The following is a 20,081-nucleotide window of genomic DNA, read 5'->3' as shown; positions in this document are numbered from 1 at the left end:
CTGGATGATGAAGAGACGTTCGCCCTTGTTGAGAGCATGGCTCATGCCCGAACATAGAGTTTGGTCAAGAAGGAGGAGATAATCGATGATTATGCTTTGGCCATGCTCAGTTGCAATATGTGCTTTCTGCAGAGGTGTCCTTGGGTTCTCATCCAATGGCGTTTCCGTCATGGCTTTTGTTTCTTGGTATTCCTGTCACTTCCTCCATAATGGTTCTTTGTGGGGTTGGTGGTCTTGCGGTGACTTGGATGTTAAACGCGTCTAAATATTGACATGTGCCATTCTGCATTCACTTGGAAAGGCGTGAGAGCACATGCAAGTCACATGTTTCAACCATAATGAAAATGTCCAGCTAAACAAGACATCGCCAACCTGAATCCCTTAGTTTTGACTTGATGCGTATCACCTGCACTTGATCATCATTGCTCATGGGGTGTGTTGGCCTTTGCTTCTTTTGGTATTATTTACACAGTCACAAAACACGTTTATTTATGTACATGTTCATGAAACCATGTCACTCCGTGAGGATAAAAACTAATTGTAGAGCTCAGGATTGTACTCGAGTGTGGCACACATATCTAGCTTCTATGGTAGCCTACTTAGCAATAATAAATACTTGGCAACATCGAGTAGCATGGTGCCTTGTTTGAGTCTATTGGAAACATGTAGCTCCTCCTCAGTGAGAACTTTATCAATCAAAGGGCTCTCTAGGCTAGTTCCAGCTAGGTTCATACCTTGAACTATAGCTAGAACTCGAAATGAAGTTGGTGCCACATAGGTCGGGTCTCTTTGGGACCGCCATTTGGCCAGTTGCTCCTCTGAGACTGTCATGATTTGGGCTCCAAGTTCGGCCATTGTAGCGCGGTTTTCAAACCAACGTTTGTCAAATTGGCTTCTACCCTCTGATTGTCGCTTTAGTTGCTCTATCTCTAAGAGATTTGGCTGGCAAAGCATTTCATTAAATGTTACAGGTAAGCGTAGTTCGTCGACTTTCTTGTCAGAGATGAGTCGCATGCGTTCATGCAGGAGCCTGCTATAGTGCTCATCAAGATGTTCTTGCTCTTTCCAAGATAAGGGAAAGGACAAGTATCCTCCAAGCTGCTCTTTAGGGAATGCGCGCATGTCTGCCAGGACATAGACACGCGCGAACACCTTGAGCTTGGCATCCAACTTAGTTAGGCATTCCGCGACACTTCTATGTTCAACGAGGGCTTGCTCGGTTGCCATCTCACCCAAGGTTCTAGGAGGTTGCCTGGGCTTTAGCGTAGCTGGGGGCTCAGGCCTAGATGAGCAAGATTGGTCAACGCTAGGAGTGCTCATGCGTTTGGGGTTTCCATGTTTCTCTTGAGGCTTCGTTATTGCATCATGGTCCTCCTTGGACGTGACTGGTATGAATTTGTCGCCCTCTTGTAACAGCGTTATCTCCACTCTTGATTGGTCAATGAGAGTTCTATTGTCGGTGGATTGAGTGTTGAAAGCAACTGTTGATGGCAACGGCTGCTTTGATTTTTCAGAGCACACGGATGTGTCCGAGGTTTCACCGCTATTAGGAGAGACATCAATGGGTTCATTGGTGGATGGACTTGATGCGTTAGTCCCCAGCTCTCCAACGCTCTTGGTGTCAATGTTCTTGGGATCCACAACCACCTGTGATTGCTGTTGTTTTCTCCTCTTTTTCCTAGTCAGTGAAGGTGCATCTCTCAACGACTCAGGACCCTGGACTAGGTCAACCGTTGATGTGCTTGGTTGGGCCTCAGCATTCTCTTTCTCTAGTATATCCTTATGGGACATGGCTGTGGCCTACTGAATAGCCTCGCTAGGTTGTGAGAGCACAACTACCTCCCTTTTCGGAGAGTCTAGCTCTTCAACCAACTCCCTTGTGTTTAACTCCTCCAGCCTAGGCTTTAGGCACTTTGAAAGTGTTGGAGTTGTCGAGGAAGTTGGTTGCGACACCTCCTCCACATGTAAACTACTAAGGACACGTTCCACAAGGGGCATTGTCACGGCCAAGGGCTGTGACTGCTGTGATCCCTGATTGAAAGTAGTAGCAGCTAGTTTAGTAGGCTGGCTACCCTTGGTGGATTGCAGTGTCAAGTCCCTAGGGCGATCGGAAGTGGTCGTGTCTTTTGTTGCCCTTTGAGTACTCATTGTGTAGATCGAGCATGAGTTGATCTAGTCACATTAAGTCACTCAGGCATATATCCTTGGGTCGAGAGCTACAGATGGCGTCATGTCCTACCTCTTGGACATTTGGAAGCTTAGATGGAGATAGAGATTGGAATTGAGCAATCGCCCTTGACAACTGCTATAGTGCTTCCTGTGTCTGTTTGGGAAAAGAGGGCACAAGAGATCTAGGACTCATAGGTGGACGTGGCACTAGCTGAATGACTTGCTCAAGGCTATTAGACAATTATGCCATTTGCTTCGTTGAGCGAGCAACCTTGCCATGAGCAATGTTGTGCCTATAATGCTTGTTCTCCCCTTAGGAAATCAAAGGCTCTTTGGGCACTAATGATTTTTGTACAGGCTCAATGGCTACATATGACATCTGTCTATTTAGCATGCTAGGCTAAGGCTCTTTCTTTCGAACAATCATGTCTAGTTTCTTGCCTCGAGACCTAGAGTTTCTCTTAGATTTCCTCCTGTGCTTCATTGCTTTTGATGCACTCTGGCCTTTAGCTGATAGAGGCGGTTTAGCAGGGGATTTTGGTACCCAAATCCATCGGTTGCTATATAATGCCCTTGAGCATGAAGCAACGCCTTGGATATCCATCGTGGCATTGTGCTAGCTCTCCATCGATGCCTTCGTCTATAAGGCTTGGGGTTCTTTCATGGTCTTCTACAATATTTGTAAGTCCAAACCCTATCCTTGGCCTTGTCTCCTAACCTTTTTGTTTCAAGTATGGCCTCACTCACTGGTTCTCTCTGTTTAACCTGCACTTGTATCAACTCTTCCAATAAGTCCTTGCTCTCGTCAGCAGGCTTAGTTGTTATGTCAGCACCTTACTTGCCTTTCCCTCGAGGTTCGATGAGGTCACCCTCACTAAAGGTCGTGACTATCCTTACACACGGTAGTGTCAGATGTATTCTCTGTTCTACATAGTCAACCTCACATTTGGTCGCCCTTTTGAAGGGTCTTCCCAGGAGGGTTTCCTTACCATATTCAGCACTATTTGGAGGAACATGAAATAGGATAGGCAAGCTTTCAGTTTCAATTGTTGCAAGGATATTGCACTTCCTTATGAGTGCTTGTGGAGGTTCCCCATAAGGGCTAAGAGTTGCATTAGTCGGTGTCAGCTCTGGTTGGCCTAGTAGGGTCCATGCCTCATAGGTCAAGACATTAAAATTTGCTCCTTCATCAATCAGAGCATCAATAGTATGCTCTCTTTTTGCGGTGAGTTTGACCCTAAGATAAGCCCGTGATACTCTATCTTCATCTTCCGGGTCTTGGCTTGTAAATTTAAGTCTTCTGACAGATGCCCTTGAGTCCCCAACTGCACGACCAGACATGGATTCTCCACCAATGTCTTGGGTTGCCTGTGCAATGTTGCTCAAGGTACATCTCTCGTCAAGAGTGTCATGTCTAGTCATCTTGGCATTTGTAGCTTGCTATTTCGCTCTGACTAGACATGGTCTGAACACAATGTCTTTGTGTTCTCGTGGTGTGGCCTTTTTGCCCTTGATGGCTAGATTGGCCCATTGATGTTCTAGGGTCTCTGTTTCTCTCTGTTCAGGTATGGGCTTTTGGTTGCTCTTTTGCAAGTGAGAATCCATACTTGTGTAGAGCCATTACGACACTAGGGTCCAATTTGGAGGATCTGTCACGGCGCGTGTTTTCTCTCCAACCTACTTGGGGGAGGTGCGGAGAGGGCAGAGCCCCCACTGCGGGGGTCCGGGGGGGCAGTCCCCCCCGGCCCGCAGGGCCATTACGGTAAATGCCATATGTGATTTGAAGAACCGTCTGCAGACAATTTTAAACTACTTGTTTCTAGATTTCAGCCCAGTGATTGATCTATTAAGTGGTTTCGGCTCTATATGGTCTCTCGGTCAGTTTCAAGGTCTACAGGTTAAAATTTGAAAAAATCTAAATTCGGCCTAACAGGTCCAAATTGCAGGGGCCGAGTACCCGATTCGGCCCGTCCGAGGGCCGAGTAGGAAGGGCCGAATGTGTCTGGTCCGAATGTCAAATTTGGCCAATCCGAGTCTGGTTGACCGGGGCCGAGTGGACGGAGGGTCGAGTCACATGGGCCGAGCCAAGTGGACCGAGGGCCGAATTTCAAAGTGGTCCGAGTGGTAGTGGACCGAGGGCCGAATGACTGAGCGGTCCGAGGGCCGAGTGGTAGTGGGCCGAGGGCCGATTCTGGGACTCGGCCCACAATCGATGTCACTCGGACACGCCAAGCGCAGCACAGTTTTGGCAGATTTGACGAATAATGCTTCGTTTTTAATGATTTTGGTATTGAAGGGTCACACAAACTTCTAGAATGCAAGAATAGACATGAATGAAGAATTCTATACCCCTCGAATAGCAAATAACCTCCAAAGTACAAATCGGCAAGCAAATCAAGCCCTCTTTCCCTGTTTTGACAGCAGAAACCCTAATGCTAATTTTCTTTGTTTTTCTTTGTTTTCTCCTACTCTAATGCATCCAAATCACAAAGTAAATACCTACACTACTCCATCTCACAACATAAACCTCAAAAAAACAAAAAACCTACTTGCCAAGGAGATCAAATACCATCTTCAACCCCCTCACTTCCTACCTATCTCAAGCATCGGTTCGGGGAAAACCCTACTTCAACGCTCGATTCGAAGCGCACAAGCGCTCAAGGCTTGAATCCATTGGTCCCGGCAACGGAACCAAAATGTGGGAGCTTTCGCTCAACTGCCAAGACCCTCGGACCACTTATTGTTTCAAGCGTTCCAAGCCAAGCACTAATGGCTACCTCTCACATAGCCGACGCGCCATCCATATCTACGGGTGTAGTGAGCTTACCTCCATGCCGTTCGAGTTACCTCCTCTCCCGCACACTCCGGTAGCTCCACAATCCAAGTGCAAGCTTCAATCAAGCTCCATCCTCAAGCTCCACGCTCCAAGCTCCATCACCGCGAGCAAGAGAAGAGAAGAAAAGAGAAGAGAAGAAGAGAGGAGAAGATGGAGAGCTTCTCCACCCCACGGTCCCTCACCCTCACACACTCACTCCCTCACACTCTCACATTCCCTTTCTCAAGCACAAGCTCAAGCAAGCAAGAACAAGAAAAAGAAGAAGAAGAAAAGAGCCACTTTTTGCCACACACAAGAATGAGCTTCTCATTCACTTTTCAACTTTATATACAAAACCCTAAATCCCTTTTGGACGGTCATCCCCTTTTCCCTTTTTTACATGGCCGGCCATAGCCTAGGTCATTTTTCCCATTGTCTTCTATCTTCCTAGCTTCCTTTCCACCGCCCATCTATATTTACAAATTGCACGGGTGAGAGCTCGGCGCTCCTTGAATTAAACCGTGATGCGCTTGCGCTCTTTTACACAAGTTTTGTCTTGCGCTTTTCCTTGTGCGCCTTTGCCTTCCATTTCTCTTGCCTTGGCCTTTGTCTTTGTCTTTTATTTTAGCTTTCCGTATTTTCCGCCACCTGGCACTCTTTTCCAAGATTTTAAGGTGCGCCTTTGTATTTTAAAATGCATCTTTCCCCTTTTGCAAGTACCTTGGACTTTTAAGGTTGCCTTGCACTTTTGGCCTTTTCTCCTCTTCTTTCTTCAGTCGAGCTACCTTTTTTCCGCCTTTGCCCTGCGTCTTTTTTATTTTCTTTTGCTTTCTTCGTGTTGGGGTTAACAAAGGGCACCAGATCAGACAGATGGATGAATAGATAGCAGCCTGAGGAGAGAGAGTGCTGGCCAAAATGATGAGCCTATGAGCACAGGCTGACAGGCAGCTGTTTAAATAGCTGCCACAGAGTAAAACAGGCCAACAGGCACAAAATGCTGCTACCTCAGTCAAAATGCCCCCAATGAATGCAGCCTAAAACTGTAAGAGAGGGGGACTTAATAACAGGGAAATACTAGCTACACTGACTGGTATATAAGGTGAGGGAGACTTAATTTTTCATTATCAGATAATTTACACAAGTCTTCTTTCTCCTTCACCTTGCTCTCCAAGCTTCCATGCCTTCTCACTCTCTTTTCATGTCTTTCTATCTCCATTTCTAGTTTTTCTCTCTCCTCGTATCTGTCTTTCTCTCTCTTCTGCTCTTCTTCTTCTTCTTCTCTGCAGTCTTCTCTCTCTTCCTTCTCTCTCCCAATCCCTCTTCTTGACAATTGGCATCAGAGCCTAGGTTCTTGGTCCCAGTTAGTCCTTCATTTTACCCAGTTACAACTTTCTAGTCACATGGAATTTTGAGTCACAGAATACAGGTACAGGGAGCAGTAGCGGAGTTCCCAAAGATTTCTGGACCACAAGAGCTGCAGGTAGGAGCATTAATGACGGCTTGGACCAAGTTTGGAGGAAGGAAGACCGACTTTGGCAGCTCGTGGGTTATTTTTGGCCCATTTTGAAGGTAAACTCTTAGTAACCGTGATCACAGGAGTTAGAAGAAAGTCTAGTTGGGGTTACTTTTCAAGGAGACTCTTCTCTCTCCCCCTTTCTCAAGCTTCTTGCAAGCTCCCATGGAGGTAATCAGCCCCAAACCTTGCTCTCCCACTTCCATGGAGTTTACCTTCCTTCCCAGGGGTTCCTCAAGCCCCTGAGCTACAGGGCAAGTGGTGAAAGTGCTGTGTGGTACCTCCTCTCCCCTCCAGGCAGCCCCCCGCATTTTTCGGCGCAAAATGCGGGCTGATTCCAGGCCAAAATTACAGCACCATAGGCTTCCTCTCCTTCTTGGCTCTCATTCCCAGCTTCTTGCAGGTCCTTTGGGCAAGATTGAAGCCTCCTTTCTCATCTTCTTGGACTTCTCTTCCACCTCAGAAACCCTGATCATGTGCAGTCCATGGCAGCCATGAAAGCTTGGCATCAAGCTCAAGAATCTTGAAGATTTTGGTCTCTTCTTGGTCCCGGGGGTTCACTCTTTAAGCCTAGCTCAAGATTTGGCCATCAAGAAGCACGGGAAGAAGATTAGAAGCAAGATTGGAAGACATACATTTGTGGGTAGCCATGGCTATGGAAGTAGAGCTTCAATTTCATCAAGAGCTCTTCATGGGAAGGTCCTGAGCCATCCTATCTCCAAGCTACAGCCACATTGGAGCTCATTCTCAAGATTTGAAGGCTTCTTGGAAGCAAGAAGGCATTATGGAGTGCTCATTTGGAAGGAATCCTTCTCTTGATCAATCTATGCAAGCAATGCCCTTCCCCCATTGAAGAATCCTTCTTCCCCAAGCTGAATTCATCTCTTCTTGACGAAGCACAACCATTTTGGAGCTATGGAGTATGCGGGATCAAATTGGAGCTCTCATGAAGGACTGAAGTGGCATTAGTGGCTGCAATCTTCATCAAACAACACAAGGTAACCGATTCTTGGCTCTCATTCTCTCCCATTAAGCCTCTTGTTGAATCCTATCCACTTGTTTGAGAGGATGCATGAGTCCAAGTAGGTAATAGGAGTCCCAAACATTGTATGCATGATGAATATTAATCTCAGTCATTCTCATTTGATCTTATGGCATTGGAATGGATTTTATTCATGCTGAAGCTTCATTGAGATTATACTTTTGCTTACCCATAACCCGTTTGGCTTCTTGTGAATTGGCTGAGCCAAGAATTGATTAATAAATCCATTGTATATGGGTGAGTTGGCTGTGAGTCACTGCCCGTAAGCTCTCTATCCCTATTCCCAATTCCAATTCCATGCACTTCATAAAAAGCCCAAAATTTCCATTCCTAAAATGCATCTCATGTTGGGTGTTTAATTGATAAATGTCTGCCATGTATATTCCGGGTGAGGACAAGCCCGATGCCAGGCGAGGTGGCAATACAAAAGAGGGGTGACCCCCCCTTGCCATCAAAGACCCTGAAGGGGTGCACAACCCGGCCCAGGGGGAACTTTGCCCACCTCCCGGTGATTCGAAGCCCAAAAATCGTTTACAGGTGCAGGCATTTCTTGGAAAATTGAGAAATTGACTTGGCATGATGGAAATTTTGATGACTATGGCATGACACACTCTTGTGTGCATGGGATGTATGGTTGTACTTCAGCAAATGTATCTTTAGATACACATGCAGCTATGTATGCAGTGATTTATGGGAATGTATTGCTTCACTTGGATTGAAGATGGATATATGTATCATGGGATACACCTATGCAGTCATATATGCAGTAAGGGTAGTGGTTATGCATGTATGAGAGCCTATCTTGTTGGATATGATCATTGGAATGCTTACCCTTATGCTCACTAATGCTGAAGTGATGCCAAACATGCTAAGGGATGCTAAAGTGATGTATGATGCCAAGCAAATAGTGAATCCCACAGTGCAATAGAAGGGGAACCCAATTTCAGCCCTCTTGTGACTGTTTCAGGGTGCTGTAGAGAAATTGCTTAGATTTGCAGAGGTGTTGCCACTCCCAAGAATTGAGGTGCTGACCTTGGAGAGTACCCTCAGGCCTTGCCAAGAACCCCGCTCAGTTTTGGATACCCACTTGGAGCATACCAAATACCTACAGCCCAAAACAGGCCTTTCCTAGGTGTGGACAGGGTGCTGGACTGCATAGAACAGTCCCACATTTCTGATTACAGAATTTTCTGTATAAAACCTGGGAACCCGTGCTTATGCTCATCTCAAAGAGGGCATCGCTATCTCCGTTTTGAACAAAAAAGTAGGTCAATCGGAGTTGTCTAGCTCTAGTTATAGCCAAAACAGTGACAGGTGGTCTCACGGGACTGCACCTAGACATGGCGGGTAACAGGGGGAAAAACAAAGCAAATGAAGATGTTCAGCAACAGATAAGGGATGCGCGCACCCTGAGGGATGACACCAACTTTGAGGTTGAAGAGGAAGACCTCTCTCACTCCATGGGAATTCTTAGTGCACTCAATCATACCCTCAGTTCACACGAGACTAGACATACGGAGAGGCATAAGGAAGTAATGGAAGGTCAAGCTCAAATGGTGATGGAGATGCGCCTAAAATGACCTCTACCATGGAAGCACTTGCAACCAAGTTCTCAATGTGGATGGATTCCCAAATGAAAGGCAAGGAAAAAGAGGATAGACCAAGCGTGCAAGCTGAAAGAGTAACCGTCCCATCCATGAATGCAGCCTATGCAAGTACCCAAGGTATTTTGGGAAGAACGGGCATTCCCAACATTAGCTTTGAGCAAGGAGAGCCCTCACAAAGGCATGAGGAGCCCATAAACAATGGGATGAGGAGTAACTCTCAGCCACCACCCGCGCCCATGCCACCTATGCGTGCTCGGCCATCCTTTGGAAGGAATCGCTCAAACAATGGGTCATTTCTTGGCAGCCCAATCGATCAGCCCCACTTTGGGTATATGGGACAGCCCCCCAACCATGAAAGGGAGTTGAGAGACAAAATCATTTTCTCAAAGTTCAATGGCCAGTCGTCCTCCCCGGCTGAATTAGAAGAATGGCTCTCGAAGCTTGAAGACTACTTTGACATAATGCCAAGAAATGACGATCAAAAGATACACTTTGCCACGATACACTTAGAGGGCTTTGCCCACACGTGGTGGCGGTACATAAAGAGGGAAAATCAGCAGCTTGTTGATACTTGGGATACATTCAAAGCTCTTATGATTCAAGTCTTTGTATCTCCGGTTGAGAAGGAGAAGCTTGCAAGGCAATGGTATGGATTAGAGCAACGTGGGATGACGGTGCGTGACTACACAAACCAATTCCTCAATCTCACAATGTATGTTGAGTCCATTAGTGACGATGCAAAGCTTCACAAGTACATTTATGGTTTGGATCCCCAACTCTCGGCTGATGTTTCAGTCCAAAGTCCATCAGATTTGTTCAAAGCTATTGAGGTAAATACCATGATTGGACAGCTCGAGGAATGCACGTTAGGTAAAGAATTGAAAGAGGATCCATTCATGTTGTCGTGGAAAGGAAAGGAGCGGACCACCAATGTTTAGTAATTCAATCTCCAGCTACTTACAAGGGTACGTTGTTTATAATCTTAATTGATTGTGGTAGCACGCATTCCTTTCTTGCACCCAAGACATTACATCTAGAATCTAGGGGGACAAGCAAAATGATAGTAGAATTGGCTAGTGGGAAAGAAATCGCCTCAATCGAAACTATAGGGAAACTTCAATTTGAGTTAGATAGCCATATAACTGAAGCAGAATTTCAAATCCTACTGAGTTGGCTGAGAGGTACTCTCGTAAGTACCGCCGAGATGCTTCATTTCAGCATGGACAACAAAGAGGGGCGTCTCAACCACTGTTTGGGCAACAAAGAGGACCTATGCAGTCACATTTTGGGCAGCAAAGAAGTGTTGTAAGGCCCGGGCAGTTTGACGCAAGTTATGGTGGTGGAAATATGCCATTCAACACCCCGAAGATCCCCACATACCCCATCTTTAATGCCTCTAGGCAAAACAGTAATTTCAGGACTGCAAACCAAGGAAGAGCCGAAAATAGACAAGGGGACAGCAGGGGTAAAAATGCTTCAGCTTTTGGTGGTCAACACTCTATCCCGATGGACCTCTACAACGAGAGGAAAGAAAAAGGACTTTGCTTTAAATGCGGGGAAAAGTATACAGCCGAGCATGCATCTAAATGTGCTTATAGGAATACAAAAGCAAGGGTACATAGCATGTTAGTCTTTGATGAATCTGATGAGGATCATGAAGATGCAAGTGCATTTGCAATCACGGCCGAAAATGATGAGGTTGAAGAGGAATGTGGGCAAGAAGAATTCTCTGACCCGCCTGACACCTTTCCATTTGACCCCGGCAGTCATATAGATGTAAATATGGGTGATAAGAAGGATTCACGTGCTGCTGCCACTGTTTGTACTATCTCCCTGGATGCTGGGACAGGATCTAAGAGCCCTAATACTCTTCGTCTTCAAGGCAAGATTCACGGGAAAGATGTATTTGTCTTGGTAGATAGTGGTAGCACACACAGTTTCATAAATAGAGCAGTCATGGATAGGCTGAAATGTTTTGTCTCTGATTTACAGCAACCAATGAGGGTGCAAGTGGCCAATGGGAGTGAGGAAATTAGTACTCATGTATGCCCAGCTGTACCTGTTAAGCTTGCTAAAAATTATGAGCAGAAAGTGGATTTAATTGCACTCAATATGGGGCCGATAGACATTGTGTTGGGCTGCAATTGGCTGAAAACTTTGGGCACCATTTCCATGGATTTTTCATTGCAGTTTTTTAGGGCTAAACAGCTTGTTCACCTACAAGGACTTAAAAACAGCAGTGAATTTCAGCTTATTACAGCCAAACAGCTCAAGAAAGAGTTCAAGAAATGCTCCCAGATTTTTGTGCTGCAATTAAACAAGGAAAATGCAAAACAGTCTCGAAAAATGCATGATAATTCAGCCCTTAAGGCTCTACTTTCGGAGTATGGTGACTTGTTTCAGTTACCTACAGCATTACCTCCCAAGAGAGCGGTTGATCATCCCATTGATTTGGAGCCCCACTCCAAGCAAGTCAATAAACCCCCTTACAGGTTGTCCAAATGTGAAAGAGAAGAAGTGGCCAAGCAAGTCAAGGATTTAGTAGATATGGGATTCATTGAGTCTAGCTCATCTCCTTTTGCATCACCTATCTTGCTAGTCAAAAAGAAAGATGGCACTTTCAGGATGTGCATTGATTACAGAGATCTGAATAAGATCACTATCAAGAATAGATACCCTATTCCTAGGGTGGACGACCTGTTAGATGAGTTGAAGGGAGCTAAGTATTTCACAAAGATTGATTTAAGATCCGGCTAACATCAGATACGCATGCGTGAAGGGGATGAGATAAAGACTGCATTCAGGACTAATCGTGGGTTCTATCACTTCTTGGTCATGCCCTTTGGCTTGACTAATGCACCAGCCATGTTTCAGAGCCTCATAAACAAAATACTTCAATCTTACTTATTCAAATTTGTATTGGTATTTTTCAACGGCATCCTCATTTATAGTCGCTCAAAGGAAGCTCACGTTATGCACATGAGGCAGATATTTGATATACTTAGACAGCATAGACTCTTTGCTAAGGAGACAAAATGTTCGCTCATGTAGACTGAGGTTGAGTACTTGGGACACATTGTCAGTGAGGCAGGCATTAGAGCTGACCCCAAGAAAGTGCAGTGTGTCAGAGATTGGCCCACACCTACAAATACTACCTCTTTGAGAGGATTCTTCGGTCTCTCCTCATTTTACCGCAGATTCATTCGGCACTATACCACTATTGCAGCCCCTCTCGGCTGATAGGCTGAAAAAAGAAGCATTTTTCTAGAATGCATTGGCAGATAGAAGCTTTAGTCAGCTGAAAGATATGCTTACTTCAGCCGCTATCTTGCTATGCCCTGATTTTTCTAGGAAATTCACCATTCAGTGTGATGCCAGTGGGAGAGGAATCGGTGCAATCTTGCTGCAAGAACATGGGAACATAGCTTTTGAGAGCGGAAAGCTGGCTGAAAATGAAAGGGTTATGATTAGAGTACTCAAGTACTTCTTGTCTCAGTCAAATCTGACTCTGAAGCAGAGGAGATGGGTAGCCACCTTACAGAACTATGACTTTGACATCACCCACACTCGTGGGAAGGACAATGTAGTGGCTAATTCCCTGTCTAGGATGTGGGCATATAAAGTCTCTGCTATCATGAAGTTACACAGTGATTGGATACATGAGCTTCAGGAGGCTTACCTCTTAGACCCTGATTTCAGCAATGTATTTCAGAAACTACAGCTGAAAAATGGGCTTTTATGGTATAATGGCCGAATTGCCATCCCTCATGCTTCCCCATTCAAGCAGAAAATCATGCAGGAGATGCATTCAGTCCCTATAGCTAGTCATTTGGGAATCTTTAAGACCTATGACAAAATTGCTAAAAGCTTTTACTGGAAGGGCCTTTGGAGAGATGTGAAAGACTTTGTCTTGGGCTGCATGCCTTGTCAGCAAAACAAGGACAACACCTTAAAACCAACTGGTTTACTTCAGCCATTGCCTATGCCTGAAGGCAAGTGGACACACATCACTATGGACTTCATTACTAGCCTACCGATGACCAAGAAAGGTTGGGACAGCATCTATGTAGTTGTGGACAGACTCACAAAGGCAGCCCATTTCATTCCCACGAAAACTCAGTATAATGCTTCTCAAGTGGGAATATTTTTTCAAATTACATGGCTTACCACAGGTCATTATGCATGACCGAAATGCTAAGTTTATGAGTAACTTTTGGCGGGCAGTTTTCAGCTCTATGGGCACTCAGTTAGCCCCTTTCACTGCTTACCATCCACAGACAGATGGTCAGACAGAAAAGGTTAACAAATGGCTTGAAACTTACTTGAGACATTTCTGTCATAATGTCCAGCATGCTTGGGACTCATGGTTGCATTTGGCTGAGTTTGCCTATAATAACTCTACACATACTAGCATTGGAGTTTTACCTTTTGAGGCCTTGTATGACTACAAGGTGCCTCTTCCTGTGGTTATCTTCAATGATAAAATAAATCCACAAAGCAAGAAAGAATTGGATAGAATGCATGCCTTACTTCAGCAGTGTAAAGCTAACTTGAAGAGAGCTCAAGATCAAACGAAGCTTTATGCTGATGACAAAAGACAGGATGTGGAGTTCCAAGAAGGGGATTTGGTGCTCTTGAAAGTGCCTAAGTCTAGATATGCCTCCCTTAAAGATGGGTCTAGCAATAAGTTGGCATGCAGGTTCTATGGACCATACTGGATTATCAAGAGAGTGGGAGACTTGGCATATCGATTGGCATTACCCCCATCTACGAAGATCCATAATGTCTTCCATGTGAGTCAGTTGAAGCCCTTCATTGGCTCAACAGTGGACTATGTTGAGGAACTCCCACCGATAGATAAAGAAGGCATCATTCAATACATACCCAAAGAAGTCATGGGACAAAGAGAAAAGAGGCTTCCCTCTCGCTCGATCATGGAATACTTGATTAAGTGGCAAGGTTTACCACTCAAGGAAGCTTCTTGGAGGCTAGCTTCAGTTTCGGAAGAGTTCCCATACCTTTTAAAAGCAAATTTGGCCGAAATCTAGCTAACTATGGCCCTGTTTTCCCCCAGACTGACTGCAGACAGCACTCTGTTTTAAAGCAGATTTTATTCTGCACTATGGACAGCAATGCATACCATACATGGGTTAAAAGTACTTCTCGAGAGCTCCGTTTTGATATATAGCACACCCCGTTCGGAGCCTCCCACAGAAAGTTATGACAGATTCACTACAGCAGGGTCTTGTAGTAAACAACTTGCTGTCCACTGTCTACAGCCCGCATTTACTCCAGATATTTGGGTCAAAACTCATGTTTATAACTCCCCAATAAGGGCCATGTATCGTACATACCCCATGACCTATCATACACAATAATACCTCTTCATTCATCAGTATACCCTTGTAATAATGCCCCAGAGTAGTACTCTGATCGGCCCCTCCCAGTTACCACACGTGCCCAAATTGTTTTTGAGGGCAAAAACCTTCGGGTGGGGATGGAATGTAAGAGAGGGGGGCTTAATAACGGGGAAATACTAGCTACACTGGCTGGTATATAAGGTGAGGGAGACTTAATTTTTCATTATCAGATAATTAACACAAGTCTTCTTTCTCCTTCACCTTGCTCTCCAAGCTTCCATGCCTTCTCACTCTCTCTTCCTATCTTTCTCTCTCCATTTCTAGTATTTCTCTCTCCTCGTATCTATCTTTCTCTCTCTTCTGCTCTTCTTCTTCTTCTTCTCTGCAGTCTTCTCTCTCTTCTTTCTCTCTCCCAGTCCCTCTCCTTGACAAAAACAGCCACAAAACTGAAATGCACTCCAATCGGGTCACTGCAACCAGCGTGAACACACAGAAAATGAATTGACAGGCTGAAAATGAAATGCATTGACTGTCAAAGGTCCAGTGTCCCCATCAGGCTCTGACAAAGCTCACAATTAGGAGATGAACGTCATGAAATACATGAAATGCTAACAGGTACTTATACTCAGTGCACAAATTTCATGTAATGAAACTAAAGAAAGATATTGTAAAATGACATGCATAGATCTACAATGCCATGATGGTTAGGGTGCAGATCTTTAAACATGAGTAGCACTGGTCTCAGCTCTAATGATGTGGACTGGCCAAACCCATCCTGAAAAAGAGAGGTAACAAAATCATTTCAACTAACACAATTTAACATTTACTGATCTTTCAGCAGAGGTAAGTCTAAATGCTGTACTAACTGGATGAGATTCCTAAACCTAAACCTTCTAATAAATAGCTTAAAGAGTTTATTGGACATGTAAAATCAGTTGCTAGAACTCAACCACAATGGTTGCTCTAAAAAGTGTTTCCTCCACAATTAAAACTTGACAGAAATCATGGTTGCTAAATCAAGTGTTCATTAACTAGTTACATCTAAAGTTTCTACAGATTTAATCAGCCCCACATTGCATACCTTCCCATGTATTTCATACTTGATAGGACCATCAAGCTCAGCTCCCATTCCCAAAAGCTTTGTAATTGTAGTACTCAAGTCACTGACATCGAAAGACAAATATGAAGAGTAGCTCTTTACAGGTTCAAAATCACTGCATCACAAATTCACTTCTGTAAACATGCCAGCGAATCATAAGATGAACTTTACTATCTGAGCAATCTTCATCTTCTTCTACCAGTTAATTGGCAATTTCCAACTCAAAAACTTCATGAATCCCTTTCTTTTTCGAACGCACAAACTACAGGGTCTATGTCTCATGGGGACATGATTTATCTTTGAAGCTCTCTTTTGGCAGATCCAAGACACTGCATGAGTTGTGGTGGATATGGGGAGGTACCTTAATGATTAAGATTTTGTGATTTGAAAAAACATATTGATTAACGTGTAAGTCAGTGCACACATTTGATTCATTCAATTTAAATGAACCTTAATGAAAGTTTTGTTTAATTGATTAAATTTGGGCATAGGCCAAAATCTTGGGCTGGGACATTTATATATAATAAATAATGGCTGGATGATTATATCTTAATTATAAATGCAACTGTATAATTGAAAGATAGCATATCGCATTAAAGGTGTAAGAAAGCAGCTTTCTCACACATGAAGGCTATGTCTAGGCAAAAGTGTGGCTGTCACACCTATATATTTTATATCATGCTGTTTATCATTCTAGCAATGCTATCTCATATTGGTGCTGTTATTTTTCAGTCTAGTGAAGCTGTTTTAGAGCGTGCGATAACAATAGCAAGGTGGGCAATGATTGTTCAATGTAGGCGATGCTTTCCCGAGTTGGATGATGCACTTCTAGAGCAGTTCGAGTGGCTGTGGAGTGGACCTGTATTTTTCTACAAGTTTTGTGCATTTCTGCTATGACTTATGGCATCCAAGAGAGATTTGTCACAACAAATTTTGTCAAAGATAGGACCTAGCAAGATCCAGTGTCAAGTAAATGGGGTTTCTTTGCTTCTGAGTATTCATGGCCATCTTTCTCAGAATTCAGTGATCTTGGTCTTGGGCAATAAACACAGTTGGAGATACGTAATTGAGCAATGCAGATCCGTGAGCGATTGTACTGGATTGGCCTACTAAGGGCTAAGTTTGAAAGCTAGCAACCAGAACTTTCTGGGTAGTAACAATTGTACTAGCAAGTCAATAATAATAAAGATAGACCACAAGGGACACTAGGCTTTGAAGCCAACCTTTCTTTGTGTCTAGGTAGCGGAGTCTTCTAGTTCCACTATTTGATTTATTTTTCTATTAAAATTTTGCTCTTAAGATTGAAGTTTGCGTAAGCAAACTCCCCTAAAATTGAGTATTCAAACTATCTCTTAGGCTCCCTGGTACAGTATGCAATCCTTTTGGCAGTCCATGCAACCTGAAAATCTCATTTTGGCAATCCTTTTGGTAAGTCTAGAATTTACAGGTAAACAATGAGCCTCTATCGTGGACAATCCTTTTGGCAATCCATGCAACCGGAAAATCTCCTTGACAAACAAACTAGCAATGTCAGATGCTTTGAATATAGTCTTCACACGATTGATGTGAGCGACCTTTGTCGACGTATCGACGACTACTAGAATTGAGTTGTATCCACCTTGCACTATTGGAATACCTACTACAAAATCCATATTGATGCACTCCCACTTCATCTGTGGTATGCTTACTAGATGCAGCTCTCCTAGCAACTTGATCTTTTCAGCCTTAATTTGCTGACAACTCAAGCATTGAGTGACATATCTTAGCACATTAGCTTCCATTTCTAGCCAATGATAACTTTTTCTTATTGTATTTTTTAATCAAATGTTTAAGTATATGTTACACACATGAAGTGCAAATGAGATTATTTCATATTTACAAGCCAAGAATATAGGAAATCAATGGATGTCAAAGGCAAAAGTTGTCTTAAGTAATGTTGCACAGATACTAGGTGGTATCTAGTGCTCTAAATTGGCCTAAATTATTTTATTAGCCATAAGTATCAATTGCTGACTCTAGGGATTTGGCATTTAATGGTACTTAATGCCAATTCCGGGGCTAAAGAAGACTGAAGAAAACTTTGGAGATAACTTGGCCTTGCCAATTTAATCGTTGATTGGTCAAACTAATTTGTTGGGCACTAAAGTAATTATTAAATTAATTTTCAAAATTTCAAGACTGAAAATTAATTTAATAATGTAGATAATGTTGAAAATTGGGATTAGAAGGCTACCACTTGGCAAAACTTGCCCATGCAAGTGGGAAAGACGTTTTTTAGGCTGCGGGTTTGGGGGGGAGAGAGAGAGTGAGAGGATCATTCCAATCTTGTGCAAGCTGAGAGAGATAAAGAGAAGGTTGCCATAGCTACTATAATAGTTAACAAGCCATTTCCAGCCAGCAAGAGACCCTCTGGGAGCTAGTGGCATGTCGTGAAGAGACTACAATAGTAGGTGACAGCAGTTTGAGGGCTGTTTCAGCCAAACAAACATCATATTTGGTGTGTTCCATCAATGGAGACAACTTTCATGGCTATCTAAATAGTGCTGCAACTGATTTCTTCCATTTTCTCACAATGGAAATCTGAATTTTCTCTCTATTCAGCATTCTCTCTCAATCTCCAGCCATTTCTTGACCCTGCTCCAAAGACCTCACCATTCTAATCTCTAGAGACTAAGAAATTGCATTTTTCTTTCCTGTAAACCCTAATTTACAGCAAAATTTAGGGTTTGACAGCAACCTCAGGAAGTGTGCCTAGAGATTGAAGCCTCAAAACTTTAATTTTTAGGGCTCAAAATTAGTTATCAACAAAACTCAATTGTGGGAGCAGCCAACATTTGAATTTGGGGTAAATTTAATTTCCCAAGGTGTAAGGGTTTCATCCTTCTTGTTTTGGAATAGAAGGGGAGCACTCCAAGGAGGGATGCTAGGACAAATGAACCCTTGATCAAGTAGTTTTCTAACTGCTCCTTCAATTCAATTGCCTCGAGAATGGACATTCTGTAGGGTCTTCGTGCAACTGGTTCAACTCCATGGACCAGCTTGCTCTCATGATCCACATTCTTTTCAAGAGATAATTTTGTTAGCTCCTTAGGAAAAGACATCAGTGAACTCACTTAGTCGGCTCGTCCTCATCCTTGGTTTCCTCGACTTTGTTGAGTTTGACTAAGTAGACAAGAAGTCATTTCCTTGATCCCTTTAGGATTGGACTAGCCTTGGTTGATTAAGTCTTTGATTTGCCTGATTTCCCTTCTAATTGGACCATTTTTCCAAATAGGCTTTTGAATGTGACTTGACCTTCCCCATAGAGTATGTTTGCTTGATTGGGTACTATCCAATCCATTTGCTAGTTTTACAATGAGTTTCCTTTTTGCTTCACGCCTTTTTACACATTTTACAACGGGAAATAAATGAATGAGTAGGTCCACAATCGATTAGGATTTGGAGAGAAATACCTTGATGTTCAGCTAGAATTTGGATAACAGAAATTTGTCGCTCAAACGCCCTAGTTATTAATGGATGCATGAATAGACCCCCTTTTAATTTCTTCTTCAAGAGATGGATCCAATTCATCGCTTGCAATAGCACAGACATGGGCTCCAACCCCCATCCTGCTCCTTGCCTTGCTTCATGTCCAACTCCATGCCTTGCTTTGCGTCCACGTCCTTGATTATTGAAGTTTCCTTCCCTTGGAGGATTACGAGAAGCATTAGCATAGGTGTTCATTCCCCTATCGGGACATTGAGTGCAAAAGTGGCTTGGTTGGTTGCATTTTAAGCAACACGGCTCATTATTTCAATTCCTGTTGTTATTGTTATTATTGTTTCCGTGGTTCTAGAAAGTATTGGCAAGATTTACGATGCCCTCATTACACTTTCCCTATTAGTAATTCACTCGAGCTCTTTTAGCATGAGAAAACCTGTTGAACCTATTGTATTGCCTCGCAAGAGTAGTCACCAATAGTTGTGCCCTCATCAAGGCGTCTTCCAGGTTAGTGGATCTCATTGCTTATCACTGCTAAAATACAAGATTGCGAGCAGCAATTACCTCTTTCTATTCCACATATGTATTCAGCGTAAAATGCATACATCTCAATATGCTCTTCACGGATAATCACTATAAAGCTCCAGGATCGGATGTGGAGTGGTGATTACTACTGTGGGGATTACAAGACTGTGGATAACGAATTGCCTTTTCATTCTAGATCCACAATTTTATTACTTCTACTACTAAAGATACTTCAAACTTCTATTGACTCAAGTCATATATTCAGCCTTCGACAGCAGTACATAATCTTTGCATCATACCAATCCTCCAATCACCAAAACTCTAGTTTTCCTTCTCTAACTAATGAGAAACCTTTGATATGTGTCATGCGCCATCAACAGCATGAAGCAAAACAGCCCTCCTGCTATCTCTCTTGCCGACAACAGCACCTCCAACAAAAGTCCGCACTCACCACACTTCCAACCCTCCTAC

General features: G+C 43.6%; 1 protein-coding gene across 13 annotated transcripts in view; it reads right to left on the bottom strand.

The window, feature by feature from the left end:
- The window catches only part of LOC148025546 (uncharacterized), a 96,951-nt gene that overhangs the window by 23,508 nt on the left and 53,362 nt on the right, over nucleotides 1-20,081 (bottom strand). For all 13 annotated transcript variants that reach the window (XM_087692766.1, XM_087692767.1, XM_087692770.1 and 10 more), the window contains one exon: nucleotides 15,588-15,720. In XM_087692766.1, coding sequence (XP_087548892.1) covers nucleotides 15,588-15,720 — 133 coding nt within the window. Of the gene's footprint in view, nucleotides 1-15,587; nucleotides 15,721-20,081 lie in introns of those variants that run through there.

This window comes from Lygodium microphyllum, chromosome 14 (assembly GCF_053477565.2).
Source record: "Lygodium microphyllum isolate KBCC chromosome 14, Lygodium_microphyllum_v1.1.10, whole genome shotgun sequence".
Classification (NCBI taxonomy): domain Eukaryota; kingdom Viridiplantae; phylum Streptophyta; class Polypodiopsida; order Schizaeales; family Lygodiaceae; genus Lygodium; species Lygodium microphyllum.
Note: the sequence above shows the minus strand (reverse complement) of the source record. Positions and strands in the feature narration are given on the sequence as shown.